Source organism: Trichechus manatus, unplaced genomic scaffold, assembly GCF_000243295.1.
Source record: "Trichechus manatus latirostris isolate Lorelei unplaced genomic scaffold, TriManLat1.0 scaffold00015, whole genome shotgun sequence".
Lineage (NCBI taxonomy): Eukaryota > Metazoa > Chordata > Mammalia > Sirenia > Trichechidae > Trichechus > Trichechus manatus.
Genome location: NW_004443951.1, coordinates 17,782,726 through 17,797,889, shown reverse-complemented (window position 1 = coordinate 17,797,889; position 15,164 = coordinate 17,782,726). Strand labels below are relative to the sequence as shown.

Below are 15,164 nucleotides of genomic sequence, written 5' to 3'. Positions count from 1 at the left end.
GAAAGAGGCAGAACTGAAATTTTAGAATTCAGGTAGCCTGAAGTCTAGAGCTTACTGTGCTCTTAACTTATGCAGTACTGCCCCTGCTTCTGCTCACTTTTCCAGGCTCATAGTGCCAAAATCCCTTCATCCCTTAAACTCTTGCTGAACTGTGTGCCATGCTATTTCATGACTCTATATCTTTGCTCATGCTGTTCCCTCTCCTTGGAATACATTTGCCAACTCTGTTCTTCCTGGATAGCACTAACTTAATAGCCCCTCCATAATGATTTTCCTGACTCTCCCATGTAGAATTGACCACCCTTTTTCTTTGTACTCTCACTGTACTCCTTATGTACATTGGTTATAGCACCTATAACATTTATATACATTCTACATCTGTCTGCTAGATTGTAACTTGAAGGTGGACAGTGTGCCTTATTTCTTATAGTGAAATAAAACTGCTGGTTCCCTCTGTAAATTCTTTCAATGGTAACCAGTTGCCTCTAGTTTGATGATACTAAACCATCATGATACACCACCCTTTACAACCTAGCTCCAACCTACCTGTCCAACTGCATTTCTAGGCACTCTCACTTATGCAGCCTTCCCTTTTGCCACACAGGACCACTCACTGCTCCTTAAACATTGTGTACTTTCACACCTCTCTGCTTATTCATTTCTCTTCCTAGAACATACATCCTGGCCTCCTCTGCCACTTACCATCCAAGGCCCAGCTCCAGTATCACCTTCCTTGAGACTCTGACCTCCATCCCTCAAGCTAAATTGATTGCAACTCCCTCTCTGTTCCATACCACTTTAAGAGATGTCTTGTGTGTTCATGCATTGGTCTTCTCCTTTAGAGTACTCACTGAGGTCTGGGACTGTATTGTGTTACTTTCTCTGCCAAGTACTACACCAAGAACCTAATGATCGTACTCAGTAAGTGTTTATTGCCTTGAGCAAATAATATTTTGATAGTGCTTTGTAGCTCATAAAATGATTCTTACCTGACTTGTTTCTGGAGACAACCATGTGTGGGGTAAAGGTGCTTTATTCTCTCTCTCTATTTTTTAATTTTTTTTACTACTAAGGGAAGTGAGAGTTAGAGGGGTGAAGTGACTTCCCCAAGATCATATAGCTAGTGACAGATGGTGCTAAGGATCAATCATGAATCTTCTGGCCAGAATTCCTTGTTTTTTCAAGTAAACATGCCCCATCTTATTCTGCTTGTCTACCTGTCTCAAACAATTGAAAGAACTGAATTTATCCTGCCTCAAGCTTGTGCCTTAAACTCTGTTATTGAATACAAATGCTTTGGCTCTCTCCTGCTCATTTGTAGCTGGTGCTGCCTGTTGGATCTCCGCCCTGGTGCTGTGTGATGACAGGAGGCCCAGGGAGGGAGAGACCAGAGGAATACATCATTGCATTGTTAGAAATTGGAGGCCAGCCAGAGCTTTACTTAAATCCCTGGCTATTTTTCATCTCTTCTCAGGCTCCTAGCCCTATGGTTCTAATGACATTTTGTCATCTTGGGACATTTAGAGGAAGATTCACTGCAAAACAGTCATTGCTCTGTATTGGAGTTCTTTGGGCTGGGAATTAGGAATTGAGATTTGTTTTTTTTTTTTTTACAACTCAAGCATCCTTTGTTCCCCAAGAACACTCGGATTAATGTTGCCATTGGCAGATAGACTGATGTAAGACCAAAACCAGCCAAGCCTCCGAAGTTCTACATTTAGTTGAGAAATATATCCCATTTGGGAAATAGTTCATTCTGGAATAACCAAATTTCTTTTTATTAGTTGAGAACACTATTGATCCAATTTTAAAAGAGATTTATTAAGGATGTAAGTACCTGAAATCTATAAACAACCTAATTTAGAGTATAAACTGATAAACCTAAGACTTCTGTTTATAGGCCAGAACCATAAAAAAGAAAAATTTAAGAGTTTTTAATGAGGTCTTATTGAAATTACCTGTGCTACATCTCTAGGCGCTGGTAGCTACTAAAGTGTATTCCCCTTCAAAATGGGTGAAACACAACTAACTGAGAACATGAGCTTCGAAGGAGGAGGAGAAATGCTTTCCCAGTGAGTTTCTATTGACTAGAGGTTAGCAAGTGGAAAGGATAGGCCAGTATTAATCTAGCTGATGGAATAGTTCTTTCCATTTTTATTCATGTATGCAATCTGGAAGCCACGGGCCTTCCTGCAATTTTAGTTAAGAATTCCAGATACACCAGCATAAAATTTCAAACTCTGCATTTTGACTAACGTTGCCAACTCTTCTCTATTTGAGGCCCTCTAACTGAACACAGGGTAGTAGATAGCACTAATCTTTCCAGGCACTGTCTCCTGTATAGCCTCTGCTGTAGCCACAGGAGGCAGCTCACTGCTCGCTAAACGCTGTGTGGACTTTCACATCTCTTTGCTTGTTCTTGTCTGTGGGAAATGTCAGTGGTGTTTAGTTTAAGAGATTGACAAAGTAGTGCTACTTAGCCGCTGAAGAGAGGAGTGTTGCCTTTGCTGCCTAAGTGTGACCATATTGTGGCTGCAGTTTGTGGCTATATCTGCCTGGACCTGGTTTTTCAGGGCTTAATTTCACTCTAAATGCATCTCAACCCCCACTGGAAGGTTTAGGTCTTCATTTGGACTTGGGCTTTACTTTGGATTCTCTACTCCCTGTGCATAAGTGCCTACCTACTAAGTAAAGCTATCTTTTGTGCATTTTAGAATCATCCTCAGAGAATCTTTGTTAAGCAGGGTTGGCTGGTACCACTGTTAGATTCCTTCAAAACTTAGGAAATCCACAAAACAGAGATGATAGAATTCTTATCTGCAAAGAGCCTCACACTTTGCTTCCATCTCTCACTTTGCTTATTCCAGCCAGGATTCCCAGCCTCCACTCTTACTGTTTGAGCAGAGTTCTTTCTAGAGTAAAAAAGCTAGGACAACTATACTCTGTTTTTCAGAGCATTAGGCTTTTTCTTGAAGATAAATTTGGCCAGTGAATCAATATGGAATTCCCCTCTTAAAGTTAAGAAATCTGTAAATTCAAAAATCCAGCTAAAGTTACTGGGCTTACTCTTACTTTGCCTGTATCTTTTAATCCATGTAGATGAGACTAAATAATATACTTTTCTCTTTAAAATTTTCTCCTCTGACGTATTTGTTGTTTTTCAACATAGTTTAGATAAAAGAACTTGAGCTGCTTGTGTTTCCTTTTAGTAGGCTTAGAGGAAACCTTTTCTAGGTCAGGTTTTCTGTAGATACCAAAGAACACTACACGACAATCCTTGGTTCTTGTTGATAATATGTCATTTTGACCCTTCAGGCATCATAGAAGTCCTATGAGGGGAGAGAGCACTGAACTGGGAGTCAGGAGACAGTGTTCTAGACCCAGCTCTTGGCTGAATGAGAACTTCCCTATACCGGTTCCAAGGAGTTGCTTGTTAATTTGAACCGCCAGCCTTTTAGTTAGCAGCCAAACGCTTAACCACCGTGCCACCAGGGCTCCAAACAATCATAGACAAGTTATTTAACTTCTCTAGACAATGGTTTTCCATCTGTAAACTGAGAATGTTAGAATTAGGTGATCTTTAAAGTCTCTTTGGGCTCAGATTCTGATTCCAAGCACTTAAGTGCAATTTATTCCTTTTGCTAAAAAGAAGACATTCAGACAATTGGGGGAAGCTGTTTATTTTTTCCTTGGCTTCAAGCCAACCTGTAAAAAATTGAGAGAGCAGATCGCTCCTTGGTTTATTAATGCATGGGAATTGGAGAGGATTGGCCAGGGTTAAGGTGGACTTGGTCTTTCAAAATTTAGTCATTCACTAATTATTTTTTAAAACTGCTGTATTGAGATTTAATTCACATACCATACGATTCACCCGTTTAAAGTTTACAATTCAGTGGCTTTTAGTATATTCACAGAGTTGTGCACTATCACCACAATCAATTTTAGAACATGTTCATCACCCCCAGAAGAAACCCTGTACCCTTTGCCATCTCCCCCCAGCTCCTCAGCTTTCCCACCCCCTACCCCTAGGCAACTACTAACCTACTTTCTGGCTGTGTAGATTTGCCTACTCTGAATATCTCATATAAATGGAACCATGCAATATGTGGTCCTTTGTAACTGGCTTGTTTCGCTGAGCATAATGTTTTCAAGGTCCATCCGTTGTAGCATGTATCAGTATTTTAATTTCTTTTTATTGCTGAATAATAATAAGTATAATACTACATTTTATTTATCCATTCATCAGTTGATGAACATTTGTGTTGTTTTTACTTTTTGGCTGTTATGAATAATGCTGCTATGAACATTCATCAAGTTTTTGTGTGGACATATATTTTCAATTCTCTTAGGTATTTACCTAGGAGTAGAATTGCTAGGTCATACGGTAACTCAGTGTTTAGCCTTTTGAGGAGCTGTCAGACTATTTTCCACAGCAGCTGCACCATATTACATTCCCACCAGCAGTGTTTAAGGATTTCAGTTTCTCTGCATCCTTGCCAGCACTTGTTATTATCTGTTTTTTTGATTATAGCCATTCTACAGAGTATGAAGGAGTCCCTGGGAGGTGCAAACGGTTAAGTGCTCCACTACTAGCCAAAAGGTTGGAGGTTCAAACCCACCCAGAAGCACCTCAGAAGACAGGTCTGGCCATCTGCTTCTGAAAGGTCACAGCCTTAACAACTCTATGGGGGCAGTTCTACTCTGCACACATAGGGTCTTCGTGAGTCAGAATCAACTCCATGGCAACTAACAACTACAACAGAGGGTGTAAAATGTTAATCTCTTTGTGATTTTGATTTACATTTCCCTCATAGTTAATGATATTGAACATCTTTTCATGTGCTTTTTTGGCCATTATATATCTTCTTTGGAGACATTTGCTAATTTTGACAGTGATTTTCACATGGAGTGAAACAGCCAAGGCCCCAGATAGTTGAGATTTTTCACTCATACCTTATTTGTTGACAGAATAGCATGATTATTTGTTGGAAAGTAACATCCTTATTGATGATGATTCCTGAACACCTCTGGCCTCACTTGGCTACTTCTAAAACTTCTGATGCTTAGTCCACTGAACGTTTTCTTAAGAGATTTGTGGAAAACTTCAGAGACAACATAGTATGTGCAAAAGGATAAGGACCTTAAAATGAGGCCGACCTGGATTTGATCAACCTGGCCATATACTAGCTATGTGATCTTGGGGATGTTACTTAAGCCCTCCCAATCCCATTTCTGCATCTGAAAAATTTCTGACATAGAAGCACCCCATAAATGTCAGCTAGTTTTTTACCTTTCCCTAGGCAGAGCTGTGCCCAGTATGCTTTAGAAAGAGACTCTTGTTCTTTGTTGTTGAATAGTCTCCGGGAGAAAACTCTCACTCCCCTCCCCTCCCCCATTACCTATGTCTGTATCTCTCTGGTAGTTTTATTTTCATAGTTATTTGGTTATTATAATCAGACAAAGATTGAGAGACTTAATAAGCTAGTTCTGATCTAAGCTTTTTGAAAGAGGGTTGAATTTTGATATACACAGGTGAAAAACGTAACTGAAATGTTCAGAAGGAGATATTGGAGCCATGATGTGAAATTAACTTTACATTTCAAGGTGCCTCCTTTTTCTTTTCAATACTCTGTAGTGTTTAATATCCTATTGATGACATGATCTTACTTGGTCCTCAAGCCCTACTATAATTTATTTACATAATTATTGGATGCCCTGATTTTTACTTCATATGTTCAGATCTTATCTATCAAAAATAAATCCAGATTGTGTTGTCTCTTTTATTTGTAATGCTTATGTCAAGTATTTAATATTTTGTGACATTTTTTTTTTACCTATCACTTTTTTATTATCTGATTTCCACCACTGTCTTGAAAATTATTCCCACAAAAATCACTCTTAACCTATTTGTAGCAAAATTTAAAACCCCTTAGTCCTTATCCTTGTTGACCTCTATAGCATTTGATACTGGTAATCATCCCTTCCTTGATTATACTTTCTTGGTTTTTTGTCTACCTCTTTCACTGCTTCTTTTTTTCATGGCTTTTTTTGATTGCTTTTCCATCTCCTGCCTTCTAATTTTGGCTATTCCCCAAGGCTCAGTCCTTAGCACTCTGCTCTCTTTCTTGCCCCTAACACAGAAAGCCCAACCTTTTCCATGTCTTTAGTTAGCACTTCTGTGCATATGACTTCTAAACTTAAGTTCTCAGCTGACCCAAATTGAATTCTGGTATTTCCAGCTGCTTCAGGAATATTTCCATTTGTAGTTTCTTCACTGTCATTTTAAATTCAACATAATTAAAATTGAACTTACCAAATCCATTCCCCTTCCAGCCCTCCTGACCTGCTATTTTCTGTTAATGGCACACTATGGTTGTTCTAGACCCCAGGCTTGAAACCTTAGACCCATTTGAGTCAGGGGGGTCTTGAAATCTTGGAGCCAGTGGTGTGCTGGAGCCGGTTTGTGTGGACTCGTGAGCACCAAATGTTAAGTTGTTAAGCACAGTCATTATAAAAAAGATTAAATTACAGTAAAACTTGTGAAAGCCAGAACCTGTGTAAAGTGGAAACCTGTCAGAGAAGGAAAATGCAAATATTTTCCACTAATGGAGAGCGATAGAAAAGTGGTAAGACTGCACCCTGTCAAAGGTGGAAAACTTGCGAGACCCGGAAAAACAAGGAAGTCGTGTTGAGTTCTGACTCTCACAAGTTTCACTGTATGTGAACTTACAATTAGATAAATTATATTTAAAATAAAAGTAATGAATACTCAAAACTCATCACTTCCTAATTATTGTACTACATGTTATTATTGTCTGTGTTCTTGAGGTTAATTATACCTACTGTATCTCTGTGATGGAAATACTATATAGTAGTGTGTTAATGTGCATTTCTTTCCAACATTGCATTTAGTGATGTTATGTTAGTAGCTTGAAATGGGTGATGGCGGCAGTATTTACACCATGGAAGTCAGCCAGTGCTACAAATCAGGGCTAGGTGTATTGTTTTGTTCATTGTCTAGCCCTAAACTTAAGAAAGTGATAGACGAAATGTTAATGCAGATTAAACTTAAAAATGTATCATGTCTATAGCCAGTACATTGTGAATTGCACAAAAAATTGAGGAAGTATTATTCTAATATTCCGATTATTATCTGATTCAGCATGAACAATTTTCTCCAGTCAGGTAATCTACCTGTCCCCTTCTTATTCCTTTATACACGCAAACACACCTTAAATATTTATACTTTTATACCTAGTCCTGGAGCCCTGGTGGAGCAGTGGTTAAGAGCTACAGCTGCTAACCAAAAGGTTGGCGGTTTGAATCCACCAGCTGCTCCTTGGAAACCCTATAGGGCAGTTCTACTCTGTACTACAGGGTCGCTATGAGTCGGAATCGACTCCACGGCATTGGGTTTGGTTTTCGTTTATACCTAGTCCTACGTGGTTTTCCCATCTTTTTCTTTTTTTTAATTGAGGGAAAATATATATAACAAAAAGTTTGCCATTTTAACTTTTTTTTAAGTGTACAATTCAGTCACATTAATTACATTCACCATGTTGTGCTGCCATCACCACTATCCATTTCTAAAAGATTGTTGTCACCCCAAACAAACTCAATACCCCTTCAGCTGTAACTTGCATTCCCCCATAACCCCTAGCTACTGGTAACCAGTAATAAACCTCTGTCTGTATACATTTGCTTATTCTAGATATTTGACGTAAGTGGAATCATACAAAATTTGTCCTTTGGTGTCCGACTTATTTCACTCAGCACGATGTGTTCAACGTTCATCCATGTCATAGCATGTATCAGAAGTTCATTTCTCTTTATGGTTGAGTAATATTCCATTTTGTTTATCCATTTATCTGTTTATGGACACTGGGTTGTTTCTACCTTTTGGCCGGTGTGAATAATGCTGCAATGCACACTGATGTACACATATTGAAAGAGTTCCTGCTTAAATTCTTAGGTCATATTGTAATTCTGTGTTTAACTTTCTGAGGAACCTTTCCCATCTTTCTTTCTGCCTATCCAAACATCTAGTCATTCAAATCCCATCCCCAGGAAATCTTCCCTTTATTTTTTCCTATTCCCATAGTATTTTGAATGCTAGAATATTACAACTGGAAAGGACTAAGAAATCATCTAGTTCCTTTTTCCACTCAAAGTAGAAATCCCAAAATCGTCGTGTCTGCCTGGATAATTCTCGTGACTGGAAATCCTGAAAGTTCTGAAAGTAGCCCTTGCTGTTGTTGTTTAGAAGACTACTTATGTTGAAAAAGAATCTTCATTATCATTTCCACTGGCCTTCTGATTCTGTGTTGTGACCATCACTCAAATGAAATTGTCACTAGACTTGGAATGAATCAGAAGACCTACTGCCACTTACTATAGCTATGTGACCTTATTTCTCAGAACTTTTGCTTCCTTGGTTTCTTCCGTGAAATGGTGGTAATAATTTAACTTTGTAGGGCAGTTATTTGGATTAAACAAATAAAACAGAATTATGGCTGATTATAAAGCATAGTAGTGAATGGCAGAGTCTAAAGTCAGAAGACCAAACTTAGGCCAGTTTTTTCACTTGGTGATCTTGGGCAAGTTACTTAACCTCTATGTGCCTTGTTTCCTCATCTGCACAATATGAATAATAATAATAAAAGTGCCCACGATGTAGACATAAGGGAGAGATGAGATGACATGTAGCATAGTGTTTGACACTAACCACATGTTTTTCCAAAGTGAGATTTTTTTTTCTCCCATAGTTTTGTTTGCTAAAATTCGCTATTAGAAATATTTGGTAAGAGAGGGGTTAAATTGGAGGTACACTGTATGAAATACTGGGTACCTAGCTTTTTAGTTTCCTTTCCTGGTGGCACAGTAGTTAAGTGCTCGGCTGCTAACCAAAAGGTCAGCAGTGGGAACCCACCAGCTGCTCTGTGGTGGCAGTCTACTTCCATAAAGATTACAGTCTTGGAAACCCTGTGGGGCAGTTCTGCTCTGTCCTTTAGGGTCATTATGAGTCAGAATTGACTCATCGGCAGTGGATTTTTGGATTTGCAGCATCTGGAAGGCTTTTTGGACTCTGGTTGGAATAATTTCTCCATCATTGGCCGTCTTGTCAGATTTTGGTGCATAATAATTCCTGAGAAGTTTCAGGATGATTAAGATTCCCCATCTTCTTGCCCAAGCTTTCTAGGATACTGTTTGGTGTTTTGGCTGGAGTGTGTAGTAGACGTGGTTTCATTAAAAAAAGAAAAAGAAAAAAAAAAAAACCTTCTGGTAAATGTTACCATTCATATGTATTGTACTCCAATGTAAAAATTCCTGAATTTTATTATTGCTTTCAATTTCAAATTCTTTATATCGGGTTTACTAGAACCAGAGATTCTTGCATGGATAATGAACTAATTCAAGATCAAATACAAATCAGTCTCCCACTCTCCTTCACAGGTCCGCAAGCACATCAATGATCTTTATGAAGATTTGCGGGATGGCCATAACTTGATCTCTCTGCTGGAGGTCCTCTCGGGCATCAAACTGGTGAGCTTCCCTCTTCTAATGATGGCCTCACAAGTGTGGTTCTTTATCTTGTTGAGTGCTAGGTCAACAGTTACCACTTCTTGCTTGCTACCTAGATAATTAAATATGCCTGCCTCTTCCCAAAATGTATTAAAAATTGCTGTAGGAAACTCCTACCTTTCTGAAAGTAAACCCTGTCTGAGCCTCTTGGCTTGTCAGATGATAGTTCTTATATTTACTTTGTTTGAGGAATTATAATAAACCTCACTTTGGGCCTATTGTTCTATGCACTCGCTGCCTTTGGTGAATTCTTAGTCATTGTTTGCTGTGTTTAAAGAACAGAATTTGGCACATTAGATTTTGGCTCCTTAAGTAACATTCAACTCCTTCTAGGATTAGGGCTTGGCTTCTCTTGGGTCCTTTGTTTTGGTTTCACATCTTTCTTGCCTTGCAATAGAATTTATATTTTTTAATGGCTTAAAATTGACAGAAAGCTTTTATGAGCACAATTCTTAGCCAATTCTTAGCACATAGCAAATTCTAGTTCTTCCCTGACCCTCATTTATAATTTCATAATTAGAATTTTACTTTAATGATACTAGACTTTACTCTTCAGTGCTCATAAAGTTATATTTTGGGCAATTTGGCTGGTATATTTGATAAATTTGTAGTGATTTTATATTGAAAAGTGATTCTTTTTAGTGACATTGCTTACAAAACAGGTTAAAACTACTCCAGTCTAATTTCTTTTCCTAACCTTTGAAAACCTACAGGTGTTTATGGAGATACTCATGAGATAGCATCTTTTCACCAAGCACCATCCAATTTTCTCTCTTTTGCGGTTATTCTTATAAAAGCAGAGTGGGTGGGTGAACATGGAGAATTGAAGTATATTTCAACATAAGTGTTTAGTGCAACCGTCTGCCCTGGTCTTGATTTGGTTTTGCATCTTTTTGGAGGTGGGAGGGTATTTTCACCTTGTTGTTTTTTTTTTATGTTGCATTCATTTCGTTTCATTTTTGTGTTGTGAATTTCTTATTATTCTGTTGTGCCTTTGCCTTGGTTGATCGCCAAAGGAGCCGGCAGGGCTGAAGACCCTCCGTCTGGTGAGCATGCCCTCCTGGCGTCATACAAACAGCGAGGAGCAGGAGGAGGAAGATGATGATGATGTAGTAGGTCCTCCTGGGGTTGCCAGCACCCCAGCTGGCACTGCAGGGCCATCAGAGAGTCTGAGGTTCTCAAGGTCTCCAAGTAGCTCAGTTACCAATTGCCTTCTCCCCTTTCCGCCTGGGAATGTAGGTCCCAAAGAAAGTAGTTAAAACTAATTGTGCCTCTTACCACTGTTAGCTGATCCTGGAGTGGGAATTGTTTTGCTTATCTAAGAGTGGTTGGTACCAAAAGAATAATGATGTTTGGAGGTGTCAAGTCCTGTTGTGACCTGGAGACCGATAGCTTTCTGGTGGCTTTGCTGTGTTGTTTGAGTCCAGATTGCAGAGTTGTGGAGGGTTTAGTTGACAGCATGACAGTTAATTGCTCATGGCTCCACACTCTAGACTAACTCACTGGTACTCTCTCCACCTTTCTAGCCTCCAGGTTTTCATCACTCACCAGGCTATTTGTTTTCAAAGCAGCCTGTTTGCAAACCACTCACTGCATGGAGTTGCTGGTAGAGGACAGAAATTTAACTCGCATGCTTTAGGGTATTTATTTTGGTGATGGTGGTAGGGGAGTAAGAATTAGAGTGTGTTACAGGGGCATTTCATGTTAGTAAGGCCTAAATTGTAGCTCATAATCTTTCTTCGGAAGTAAGGAGTAGAAACATCCCCATCCCTTGACCTCTTAAATCATCTTTTCACCTCACTGATCTTTCTTCCTATCGCCTTAGAATCTTCAATTTTACAGGCTCTGTCATTCCCTGAGTCCCTGGCTGGCACAAATGGTTTGTACTTGGCTAAGGAGTCCTGGTGGCACAACGGTTAAGCACTTGGCTACTAACCGAAAGATAGATGGTTTGAACCCACCCAGTGGCTCCATGGGAGAAAGACCTGGCAATCCATTCCCATAAAAATTACAGCCTAAAAAACCCTGAGCTGCAGTTCTACTCTGTTACAAGTAAGAATCAACTCAGAGGTACCTAACAACAATGCTAACCTAAAGTAGTTCGAACCAACCCAGCAGTGCCACAGAAGAAAGGCCTGGAGATCTGCTTCCATAAAGATTACAACCAAGAAAGCTCTATGGACCAGTTCTACTCTGTGACACATGGGGTCACCATGAGTCGAAACTGACTCGATGGCAACAGGTTTTTTGGTTTGGTCATTTCCCAAGCCATGTTCAGAGTTAGTTTAGTTGAGATCACTGAGAAGAGGTTCTTGCTGAAAAGATTTTCCCTAAACCTTTGATTTAGAAGGTTATCCTATTGTCCAGAGAGGCCTTGGCATCTCTGTAGATTATCCTAGTTTGGGAGTGTTGCTTAGCACGGTTGGGGGTACCCAGAGAGCTGTTCCACCTTTCTGTCTCCATGTGTTGGGGTTTTTTTTGCCCATTTTGATCTTGGGCAATGTTTCCTCTCTGCAGGTGCCCATAACAGAGCTACTTTATATCTCATTAGCCTTTAATTAGTGCCAATTTAACATTTATAAATGAATTGGGTATAATCTAGTAAGAGTAATGTTTTAATTCCCAGTTTGAGTAAAACAAAAGAAACATTGGAAAGTAAGCAGAAGAAAATGTTCTAGATGTGGATAGCCATCCCCGCATGTGCTCACAGGCAAACAGTCTTCATTCACTTTCGGATGGATTGTAGTCGAGCCTTGTACAGGGTACCAGAGGCACCGGATGGAGATGGGTCTGGAGATGGGTCATATGACATCCAGGACTGAATGACTGGCAAGATTGGGAACAAAGAAAGAATAACTTTCTTTGGGGTATTATGTTCAACAGCATATATCATCAAGGTTTTGTGTACTCTGTATATTTCATGGTGGAATAAAGGGCGCCTTCCCTACATCAGCACCCATTTTCCTGGGAAATTGATAGCTTCCTGATTTCTGCCTCCCGTTTTGGATTTTTTTACCTGGTTTATTGAGCATGTGTAACTCCTTATTCTCTGTATTTGAGTGGGCTGCCTCTAGGTCCTTTGGCCAGGTTTATAACAAGGTCAGCTCTGCCCATTACTGTGCATTATGCAATTAGGACTTTCCATCCTTCCCTTACAATAGCAATTCACTGTGATTTCAGGAGCCATAGAGCTATCGTCTTCATTCCCATTAACCTCACATCCAGAATCTAGTTCTGCCTCATGTAGCTGCAGAAGGATCTATAGAGATGCTGCGGCACTGATTCAGTACTAGTAGTAAAAATGTACTGTGTGCTCACAGGATGCATCATGGTCAACAAGGCATGTGGGACCTCCGAGAGCCTGGTGAAACACACACAGGTCTTAAGCAGTGCTTTATACAAGGCTCCCACGCCTGGCTTCAACCATGTGAAGTTCTTTTGTGGTCTTTTAGTCCTTGAAATAAAAGAGGAAAGGAGTCTGTGTGGGTAAATTGGTATAGCTAAAAATTAATACTTTTTTTGTTTGTTTGTAGCCCCGGGAGAAAGGCAGGATGCGTTTTCATCGGTTGCAGAATGTGCAGATTGCCCTGGACTTCCTGAAGCAGAGACAGGTAAGACCATCCTGTGCGTTCCCCATTCTGCCAGGGACTGTTGCCATTGGGGCCCTACTTAGGGATGTTCTCAGTGACTCTCGTAAGCCCTGGGTAAATGCTAAATCTGACTGACCGAGTTCTGACGCCCACTTGCTAGTAAGCAATTGCATTATAGTTGGACAACTCATTTGGTAGTTAGTCCTTACTTAAGAGGTCCTGACCTTCTAGAAAGGGAGAGTGTTCACGGAGAAGAGCAAGATGCTGAAGATTGAACCTTGTGGACTGACCTCGGGTGGAAATCAAAGTGAAGAAGAAAGAGAAACCAGCAAAGAAGATGAAAAAAGTGGCAAATCCAGGAAGAGGGAGAACCAGCATGCTTATATCATCACGAAAACTAGATGAGGGCATGGTCAGGAGTGTTGAATGCCACAGCAGGTCTGAGAAAAAGATTTTAGCTCTTAGGCACTGGTGACTTACAGTTTTGATAAAGTAGTAAATTACGGAGTATAGCAGACCTAGATAAGTTGTTGTTGTGTGTCGTTGAGTGAATTCCCCACCCTAGATAAGGAAGACAACACATTTTTGGACATACGAGAAGAAGCCAGGGAAGAGGTTAAGATTGCAAATGAGAGTGAGGAAGAGTGTTCAGTGTCATAGCATGTTAGGTCTCGAGATACCTTAGAGATCTCTTAGTCCAGTATCTTCATTTTATAGATCAGGAAACTGGGATCTAAACGGGTAAAATGACCTGGCCCAAATCACACAGCAAGTTAGAGCAAAGCTGGGACTTTAACCCAGGTCTGACTTGTAGTTTAGTGCTCCTTCCATGATCTAGGCTGTTTTCTTCACACTATCCTTCCTCTCATTGCTTCCTATTTCATGGAACCAAGTCCAGGAATTGAGGGGTAGGATCCAGAGCTGGTGTGGTTACTTTGAAAATTTTTTTTTACCTCTTCTTCTGAGATACAGGGAGAAGGAAGGAAAGAGAAGTAAAGATAGAGAGATATTTTGTAGTGGAGAGGAAGATGGGTAAGTAAGTGAGGGAATGTATCTTCTTAGAGGGAGCTGTGTGGAGAACATTTGATGTTGCCAAGCAACAGTAAGGGTCAAGTTGAAGTTAAATGGTTTGCGTATGTATTGAAGTCAGTTTGATTTTGGCACTCTTATCAACAATTCCCATTAACTTGAGAGGTTCTTTTTGTTTATGCTTCTACAGAAATTTACTTCTTCTAATCTAATAACATTTATGACTATATTTTTATTTCTCTGTTTGCTCCATTGCACTGTGGGCTGTGTGAGGACAGGGAACATGTCTTACTTAACACAGAGATTTCAGTTCAGTTGAGGAGATAGATGGAGGGCAGCTGAAAGACAGTTTATCACAACTGAGCAGGAGCTCCATGAGGGCATGACAGAAGAGGCTAACAGAGGGGTTGAGGTGGAAGTAGGGTGACCAGCTAGCTGTCTCTGTTTGCCCGGGACACTCCTGGTTTTAGCACTGAAAGTGCTTTGTGCTGGGAAACCACTCAGTTCCCAGCAAACTCGGATGATTGGTCCCCCTAGGTGGAGGGGAGGGCCTGTGTGTCGTGCACATTGTGTTGTAATGAGATTTTAGATGTAAAGCTATGGTGCTATGGGAGGCATGGGCAGGTGTGGATATCTGTGTCAAAGGAGGGAAAATGGAGGTGGGAGCAGGCCAAGCACTGGTGAGGGATTTGTATTTGATACAGGGCATTACTAACCAGTTGCTGCCAAGTCAATTCTGACTCATGGTGACCTCATGTGTGTCAGAGTAGGACTGTGCTCCATAGGGTTTTCAGTGGATGATTTTTCAGCCTTCCTTCTGAGGACACTCTGGGTGGACTTGAACCGCTAATCTTTTGGTTAGTAGCCAAGTGCATTAATTATTTGCAGCACCCAGGGACTCAAAGACTAATGAGGGAGAAGAGGCATCTCTCTCTTAACCTCAAAAAAAAAAAAAAAAAAAAA

The 15,164-nt window shown here is 40.2% G+C and overlaps 1 protein-coding gene across 10 annotated transcripts in view; it reads left to right on the top strand.

The window, feature by feature from the left end:
* MACF1 (microtubule actin crosslinking factor 1) overlaps positions 1-15,164 on the top strand; it is a 392,660-nt gene that overhangs the window by 137,057 nt on the left and 240,439 nt on the right. For all 10 annotated transcript variants that reach the window (XM_004371912.3, XM_023727207.1, XM_023727198.1 and 7 more), the window contains exons 3-4: positions 9,454-9,543; positions 13,116-13,193. In XM_004371912.3, coding sequence (XP_004371969.1) covers positions 9,454-9,543; positions 13,116-13,193 — 168 coding nt within the window. The remainder of the gene's footprint in view (positions 1-9,453; positions 9,544-13,115; positions 13,194-15,164) is intronic.